This window comes from Mandrillus leucophaeus, unplaced genomic scaffold (genome assembly GCF_000951045.1).
Source record: "Mandrillus leucophaeus isolate KB7577 unplaced genomic scaffold, Mleu.le_1.0 Scaffold208, whole genome shotgun sequence".
In the NCBI taxonomy this organism is placed as follows: domain Eukaryota; kingdom Metazoa; phylum Chordata; class Mammalia; order Primates; family Cercopithecidae; genus Mandrillus; species Mandrillus leucophaeus.
In genome coordinates, this window is record NW_012102121.1 from 1,404,712 (window position 1) to 1,413,499 (window position 8,788).

General features: G+C 54.9%; 1 protein-coding gene across 1 annotated transcript; it reads right to left on the bottom strand.

Annotated features, from left to right (window-relative positions):
• Nucleotides 1-2,420: 2,420 nt before the first annotated feature.
• Nucleotides 2,421-8,788, bottom strand: AQP3 (aquaporin 3 (Gill blood group)). The gene is made up of 6 exons (XM_011980022.1): nucleotides 8,648-8,788; nucleotides 5,017-5,143; nucleotides 4,572-4,709; nucleotides 4,103-4,221; nucleotides 3,552-3,769; nucleotides 2,421-3,461 (listed from the first exon to the last, which is right to left on the bottom strand). Exons 1-6 carry the CDS (start codon nucleotides 8,753-8,755, stop codon nucleotides 3,293-3,295), a joined length of 879 nt encoding a protein of 292 aa, XP_011835412.1. The 5' UTR covers nucleotides 8,756-8,788; the 3' UTR covers nucleotides 2,421-3,292.

An 8,788-nucleotide genomic window follows, 5' to 3' on the forward strand; every position in this document is an offset into this window, starting at 1 on the left:
GCGCCTGCTGCCACGCCCGGCTAATTTTTTGTATTTTTAGTGGAGACGGGATTTCACCGTGTTAGCCAGGATGGTCTTGATCTCCTGACCTCATGATCCGCCCGCCTCGGCCTCCCAAAGTGCTGGAATTACAGGCGTGAGCCACCGTGCCCAGCCGGGAGAAGATACCTTCCTAAAGGAGATGAAGAGTTGTCTTGCTAGAACTTTCTGACAGCCAGAACTGCTGGTGGAAGGTACACCTGGAGGTAGGGAGCTTCCCTCCTACCCCTGGAGGGGTCACACAGCTGCTGCATGGCTCATGTCCCTATCAGCCCCTGCCCTGACCCACTGCTCCTGGTCCATGCTCTCGCATGGCCTGACCCTCCAGGCAACACGTTTCCTTGGCTGTGGTCGCGTGCTTCTTTGCCCTGCATCCTGTGTGTGAGCCCCTCTTGTCTGCTCTCCATCTCTCCCAGGAGCTTTCTGAAGTCAGGACACAGCACGCCATCGCCCTCATACTTCCTCCCTCCCCTTTCTCAGGAAATTCAGAATCCATGGAAGGAATCTGAGGAGGAAGAGGATATTGAATTCAATGACCTTTAAAAAAAACAGCCTTTAGCATCCTCCCTCCACTGCCTTCCCACCCCCGTCTCTGGTTCTGCAGGAAAAATCAGGAGGTGACATTTATTGAGGATTTACCATCTGCTGGTCACTGTGTTAGGTCTTTTCCATGAATCATCTTCCATTATTTCCTCCTCTCAGTATCTCCCAATTCACAGATAAGGGAGGTTCAGGAAAAGAACATGACTACCCCAAGGTCACCCAGCTAGGGAGAGAATCCTAGCTGGGCCAGGAATCCAGGTTTGCCTACCCATTAATTACTGCACCAGAAGTGCTGCCACCACCCTCTGGGCTGACTGGTCAGAGTCAGCAGCAGGATTTGAGAGCAAGGGGTGACAGAAGGACATGGGGCATGCTGGGAAGGACAGCAAGGTGAGGGCAGCCCAGGTGGGACTGGTGTGGCTGGAATGACCCTCTGCAGCCGTATTCCCCTCCCAACGTTTGCCCTTCCTCCCCCCAGGGCCTGGGAAGGGGACACTCCCTCTGGCTCAGGTCCCTCCCACATTCTGGACACGCCTCTTGGGAGCTGGGGACAAAGAAGGGATAGAAACCTAAAATGGAGTTGCCTTCTCCTGCCCTCACCTCCCCAGGCAGATTCTTGGCTGTGTGACCCTGTGTTTGCCACCCACCCCCTCTGGGCCATGGTCTCATCTGTGAAGGCTGGAGAGCAAAAGCTGGCTTAGCTTCTAAAAACCACAATTCTCCTGCCACACACAGGGATCCTCTGGCTCCCACGGGGTTTGCTCAGAGTAGGGATTGGGTAGGGGATACCTTCCCTTGTATTTCATGACGTTTCCCTTGATGAAACTTGAGGAGGGTGTGGGAAGGAAGAAGCAAATGAGAAAAGCTTCCTGTTCTCAGGTGTGCTGAGCCCATTGCTTTTCTGAGCAAGTCAGAGTGCCAGAGTCAATCGTCCCACCCCCTGCCTTACTGGGCACAGAGGTACCTCTGTAGAAATGAAATGACTGAAGAAATGAAGCGGAAGGGGAAATGAGCATGAACCAGCTGCGGGTCTCGGCACCTAAGACAGCTGACTAGAAGATGCTGGAAGAGTGAGGCAGAGCAGGGATGGCTTCCCAGAGGAAGAGGTGTTAAAGCAGATCATTAATGAGCAAAGATGTGAGTTGGGACTTTGGAGCAAAGTCTGAAGACACAAAAACGTAGAAACACAAAGTAGGCTGAGGCAGATGGAGCCGTGTGAGAGGAGTAGGGTCAAGAGTTGGATCCTGGAGGTCCTGAACGCCAGATGGAGGGTTGTGGGTGGTCTCCAGACGAGCCCTTTCGGCAGCGGTTTTGAAGAGATCCCTCTGGTTGCTTTGTGGACTGACTGGGGCAGGCCTGGAGGCAGGGATGCTGCCAAGGGGGCTGTGGCCAAGGTCTGGGTGGAGGTTCTGGAGCCTGAACAGCTGCAGGTTGTGGAGGACAATACAGGTTCCAGTCTGATGGGTCTCCTCCAGCAACAGGGAACTTGCCACCTCCTGGGCAGCAGTTCTCCCTTTTGGGCAGCTCTGCAGCAAGATCTTCCCTGCATGGGGCTCAAGCCTTTTCTGGGGTGATGTGTGCGTACAGGGATTGGGAAGAAGATTCCATTCATTATGCTGGAGTACCCATGAGGATGGAAGCTTGGGGGAAAGTTTGGGACCACTGAGTTCAAACTGAGAGGCTTGGCGAAGAGGCTCTCTAACCTCTCTGTATGACCCCCAGGGCAACCTGACCACATCAGACACTCAGCCGGGCACCCTGGCTCACTGTGGGCATGCTGAAGCTCCTTAACTGGCCCCAGAAAAGCAGCAGAGCAAGCAGAAAGAGATTTGCACAACTGGAGGTTTTAGGCACACATTTTATTTCTTTTTTTTAATATAAAAGATAAAAGAGTACATTGTTGAGTGGAGGATTAAAGGAGCGACGACCCTTTCTAGAGTGGGGTCTCCCAACCCCGATCCCTAAGACTGTAACATCTGCTACATACATCAAAACAAAACAAAACAAAAGCAAACATGAAACTTATGACCTGGACTTCACCCCACCCTTCATGCCTGTGTTATGACAGAAACACGTCCCACTGCTCCTACTTATGTATGTACATCCAGAGCTCCAAACCTGAGCTGTGGCTGCCTCCTCCCAGCCCTTCCCACATCCATCCTACCTCCCAAAAGCCTGTAGAAGCCCTCACTTAGAAAAGAAGGCAGACACACACACACACAGAAACACATCTATCTGCAGCTCCTCCATGTGCAGCCCCTGAAACACACACACCCTGGCACTTTCCTCTCCTCATGCACAGATGGACAGGCTGCCTTCCCCCATCTCTGGGCTCCCCCAACAGCCAGAATCCCTTCTGACTGGTCCCTTGCCCTGAATATCTGGGAAACCACACACACACACACATACACACAGAAGCACACACACGCACACACACACATACCTGCTGCCCATTCTCTTCCCTTGGGAGACAAAAGGATGTATTCACCCAAATTCCAGTTCCACCCCAGCTTAGGGGCAGTGGCCTAAGGTGCTATTTGGGCAAGGTCCAGTGAACTCCTGAAGGGGCTGTCTCGTGGGGTGAGGGTGGATAAGGAGCTCCTTAGCCTGGAAGGGTAGATCCTGAAGGGGGCTTCTTGGGAGTGGCCCTTGGACAGTCAGTGGATGCTCAAGGCCAGCGCCATGGAGTGGGGAGATGGCCACTGCCCACTCAGATCTGCTCCTTGTGCTTCACATGGGCCAGCTTCACATTCTCTTGCTCGGTGGAGGGTGGAGGCTGCTCCAGGTGGCAGCCGATCATCAGCTGGTACACGAAGACACCCGCAATGGAGCCCAGGAGTGGGGACACGATGGGCACCCACCACCAATGCCGGCCGGTCCTGGGGGGAACAGACACTCATGGTCAGGGACGTGGGGGGCGGGGCAGAGGAGAGGCAGGCTGGGGTGAGCTGGGTGGGAACTGTACTCACGTGAAGACTTTAGAGCCCCAGCCCGCGAGGGCTGTAAAAAGGCGGGGTCCAAAGTCCCGGGCAGGGTTGACAGCATAGCCAGAGTTGAAGCCCATGGAGGTGCCGATGACCAGGACCACCAGGCCCACGGTGAAGGCCTCCAGGCCTCGGGGGACAGGGTTGTTGTAGGGGTCAACAATGGCCAGCACACACACGATGAGGGAGGCTGTGCCTATGAACTGGGGAGTGGGGAGAACAGGGTGAGCAGCAGCTCCCTCCCTTTCTCTGATCCCTCCTTCCGTCCCTACCTTCCCTCTAGCTCCTAGACTCCTGTCAGTGCCTGCCCATGCTTTCCTCCTGAAAGCAATGGTGCTAGAATGTCTGCGTGCACGAGAACCCGCTGGAGAGCCGCATGTTTTATAAGTACCTGCCACCATGTTCTGATGCGGGTTACCCCACAGATTTGAGAAATCCTGCTACAGTCAAGGAGTCCTGTCCCCGAGCCAGCCCATGAGCTACCAAGGCAACTTGGTCCCCTCCCTGCATTCCCTTCACATGTCCCCAGCCCATACCTGGTCAAAGAAGCCATTGATCATATCCAAGTGTCCAGAGGGGTAGGTAGCAAAGATGCCAGCTGTGCCATTGGGGCCCGAAACAAAAAGCTGGTTGTCGGCAAAGCCCCAGATTGCATCTGGTGACAGATTAGACCCAGAGTGAGCTGGGGGAGAGGCCTGAGCCCAGCCTTCCCTCTCAGGTGTGCCCTCCCCACCCTCCCACTGGTTATGGGTAAGTAGCAATACTGCTGTATTGCACCAGGCAGAGGGGATGACATGGGGTGGGGTGGAGGGCCTGAGACTCTGTTATTGCCCAACTTGTTCCTTTCCCCTCGTGCCCCCAACCTTGGCCCTGTGCGTGAATGAGTGAGTCATGAGCCCGGGGCCTGGGCAGGCCCTAGCCATCTGTCATCAAAAGGCCTGGTGCCAGCTGGTCCTGAACAGAGGGAGGCGGGTAGTGGAGGAGGACAGGGTGGGGAATGCTTACCATAATACAACCCAAAAACGATTCCAGCACCCAAGAAAGCTCCCAGCGTCTGTGCCAGGGTATAGATGGGCAGCTTGATCCAGGGCTCACGAGCCAGGAAGCACATGGCAAAGGTCACGGCAGGGTTCAGGTGGGCCCCTGGGCAGAGGGGACATGGGACCTATTAGCTGCAGCCTGCCACAGTCAGGAGGCTAGGGTCCCCTGAGAAGAGGTGCAGAGAGGGGTTTCTTGCACAGGATGGCGGTTGGTCTATGTAGCAGGCCAGTTGATCATCTCTGATTCCAAGGTGCGAGTCGAAGGTTCTAAGTGTCAAGTGTCTTCTCCACCCTCCTTTCCCAGGGGGCCAAAGCAGAGGCCACAGCCATGACCTGCCCTTAGGAATGCCAGGACACCTAGTGGGAATGCTATTGAGGGTCAAGGGCTGGGGGCAGGGTTAAGGCCTTACCAGAGACCTGGCCAGCAATGAGGATGCCCAGAGTGACAGCAAAGCCAAAGGCCAGGTTGATGGTGAGGAAACCACCATGGGTGCCCCGGCTGAGCACAACCTGGGCCACGGAGCCACAGCCAAACATCTGTCAGGAAGAACAAGGCAGGGAGGGTGAGGACCAGCAACTCTCACTCCAGAAGGAAGAGGTGAAGCCAGCAACCTGCCCACCCGCCACCACTGGGAGGACTAGAGGCCCTTCCTGGAACCCAACCCGAACCCCTTCTGCTGCAATTGCACCCTCCAGAAAAAGGACACATGCCTTCCCACCCCCACTATCCCAACCCTAATATAAGAGGGCCCTATGGAAAGCGCTGGAAGCAGGGTCTGTGACTGGGATCCTAGAAGATGACTGAACCATCTTCACTGATTTTCCTTGAATTTCAGCAGTAGGTTTAGGGGAACAGCTTTCACCTTAGCACAAGTTTATCCGCAGCCCTTCAGGCCTGGACCGTAAAGGTGGGAAGCCTCTCACTCATCCCCCAGCGGCCCCAAAGAAAATCTCATGTGGGCCAGGTGCAGTGGCTCACACCTATAATCCCAGCACTTTGATAGTTTGAGGCGGGTGGATCACCTGAGGTCAGGAGTTTCAGACCAGCCTGGCCAACATAGCGAAACCCCATCTCTACTGAAAATACAAAAATTAGCTAGGCGTGGTGGTGGACACCTGTAATCCCAGCTATTCAGGAGGCTGAGGCAGGAGAATCACTTGAACATGGGAGGCAGAGGATGCAGTGAGCCAAGATTGTGCCACTGCACTCCAGCCTGGGCGACACAGTGGGACTCCATCTCAAAAAAAAAAAAAAAAAAAAAGAGTTAAAAAGAAAAGAAAAGCTCATGTGGTGGTGGTAGTGTTGGCAATGGGGGACACAAATAAATAGGGAGGAGACCAGAAGTGAGATTGAATCCACTTCTCCTGAGTCCAGGATGTCAGAGCCCCAGCCCTCACCGTGTCCCCCTTCCTTTACCTGTCCCTGTCCCAGCGCCTCCTCTCTCCACCCATGACCTCTCTGCTCTCAGGGGTCCAGATTCCCCACTCAGATTTGGAGGTCCTACAGAGAGGAATCTGAGTGGCTCCTCTTACTATCCCCAGCCTGGGACCCAGGGCAGTAGAAATGGGGAGATCAGTTCTAAACTTTCTGCCAAAAATGGGGGAACTAAAAAAGACTAAGAGCCCTGGTGTTCTACAAATATAGAACGTACTGAAGCCAGCTGTGGTGGCTCACACCTGTGATCCCAGCACTTTGGAGGCTGAGATAGGAGGATCTTGAACCCAGGAGTTTGAGACCAGCCTGGGCAACATAGTGAGATCCTGTCTCTATTTAAAAAAGAATGTACTATGTCTATTCCCCTTGTTCAAGCCTGAAAATACTTCCACAGCAGCTGTAAAGAATTGTTGCCCCGAGCCCCCTGAGTGTCCCTCAAAGCTGCTCAAATGCCTTCCCCTGGTCTCCTCTCCCACCTGCCCATAACTAAACGTTTTATGCTCACAGAGCAGGCAGTTTCCAGGACCTGTGCTACGGGCCCTGTTTATTCTGATGGGTCAGTGCCTGTTCTGGATGGTTAAGCATTTTGATTATCATCCCAGAAAGACCAAGAGATAATGGAGAAGCCAGCGGCAATGACATGGGGCAAAGGTGTGCAGGCAGGTGAGAGCAAAGATCAGAGATTGTAGGTGTATGTGTGAAGAGGGGTAGTGGGAGACAGGCACGTGAGGGTCTGAGGCGTCCTGCCCCTGCTTGGGAGGCCCTGGCCGCAGCTCCTTGCCTGCCAAAGGCTCAGATCTGGCTCCATCCCAGGAGGCCTTGGAGGGAGGAGCTGTCAGAGCCAGTTCCACCACCTTGGGGCTAATCTTCCTCTTCCTCCCCCACCCCCTGCCCTGAGTTCTCAGCCAGCACTGCCCCCTGCCCTAGCACCAGGTATCTCAGAGAAAGGGGCTTTCCTCACCCCAAAGCCAACCCTGATTCTGCCACTGCAGGCCTAGGCTCCCAACACACAGGTATGCAGGCAGGCATTCATCCATTACACAGGGACCCCCAGGCCTGCCCCTCCAGTTCATGCAGTCCTTGAAGTTCTGCTTCTCACTGATATCCAATACCTCACATCCATCTGAGCCTGCAAGCCTTCCCCCATAAATTAACACCCTTCTTTTGTGGTCTGGGATAAGCCTGATGATCCTGGGGCTCAGTGGGAGGACTAACGGCTCCTTTGTGAGAGAGTGAACTGAGACTTGGGAGGGAATGAGGAGGCCCCTCTAGGAAAATAGAAGACATCGTCCTCCCCTGGCCTGGCTGCTCTAAAACAGGTGGCTGGACTCAGGACTCAGGACTCAGATAGGAGTGGGGGCTCTGAGGCAGGAGGGTGATAAAAGCCACCTCCTATTGCCTTCTTGGCACACAAGAGAGGGGCCAGGGATGGCTGATAGGACCACTAATCTTATGGGAGGCTGTGGATAAAATGCCCCCTGTGGCTTCCCCACTTCCTATTCTTGGAAGCCAGAAGTGGGTCAGCCCTCCTCTGCCCATAGATCCTGCTCCTCTACCATTTGGGGATCCCTACCCCTTAGTTAAGCTTCCTAGTCCACAGTGGGCCAGCTGGTCTGTACTACCTAGGGCTGGGGCAGGAACGGAGTAACCCACCCACTGCAATGTAGCAACTGAACCCAGAGGAAAACAGGTGTAACCACATGAGGGGCTGAAAATCAGACAGAAACTGGGACAGGAAATAGGACCATAACTGGTGGGTCTGCCAGACCTAAGAAGTGCAAACAGAGTTACCCAGAACAAAACCAGGGTGAAACTGGTGTAACCAAGGAGTAACTAGGACTGAGGAGTAACCCAGACAGGGAAATATCTAACTCAGAGAACCCACGTTGTAACCAAGAGACCAGGGAATAAACAGAATGCTTGTCCTCTTCTGCAGAGACGCTGACAGCATCTGTCTGGGTAACAGATAGGGCCTGGGAGTCGCTCCGCACCAGGGGAGCAACTTTAGACACGCGTCCTCTGTGTTTGGGCCTAGCTTCCTCCCACCCTCCTACCGTCAGAATCTGCCTCCCTTCCCACTTCGCTGTTTGCAGCCCATGTGGCCTGCGCCCTCTGCCCCCACTCGTGCAACTGTCCTCACTCACTGCAACTTTTGGACTTTTTGAGGCTTAATTATTCATTAGAGGCCAGACACCCACGACCCAAATAACCTAATAATGGCTCATTTGCCTCCGCTCCTTCTCCTGCCTCTGGGAGCTGGGATTCCGGGAAACTGGAGGGCTGTGGGAGGCAGGGGAAGTGGCTGGCGGTCCCAGACTGCTTCCCCCAGCCTGTGGGCTGAGTCACTTGTGGGAGGTAAACGATCGGCACTGTCACTGGGGAGTAACAGCTGTCATTCTGGAGAGTCGGAGCTGTCAGAGATGGGGTTAGAACCGTGGGGGAGAGGACTTTGGAAGTCAGCTTGATCCGCCGGGGTTAAGCGTGGGGGTCAGAGCTGGGGAGGTGCGTCCAGGCCACCTTGGAAAACACAGCCCCTTCGGGGAAGTGAGCGTTTGGGGAGTGCAAGGGCTGGAGAGAGAAAGGTTTTCCCGGCTCCCTCCACTCACCACGAGGATGAGGGTCCCCAGGCATTCGGCCAGCGCCTGGCGGAGCAGCCGGTGGCGGATGTGGAGCATCTCCCCGCAGCGGGACATCAACTCCTTCTGTCGACCCATGGCGGGGCAGGCGGCGGCGCTGTCGGGCGGGCA

What these genes read in the sequence shown, in the direction of transcription:
- AQP3 (XM_011980022.1), bottom strand. Translation starts at nt 8,755, where the DNA reads ATGGGTCGACAGAAGGAGTTGATGTCCCGCTGCGGGGAGATGCTCCAC. An exon ending in TGGGGACCCTCATCCTCGTG is followed by an intron (nt 5,144 to 8,647) that starts GTGAGTGGAGGG and finishes TCTTCCTGACAG; the next exon opens with ATGTTTGGCTGTGGCTCCGT. An exon ending in TGGGGCTCTAAAGTCTTCAC is followed by an intron (nt 3,462 to 3,551) that starts GTGAGTACAGTT and finishes TGTTCCCCCCAG; the next exon opens with GACCGGCCGGCATTGGTGGT.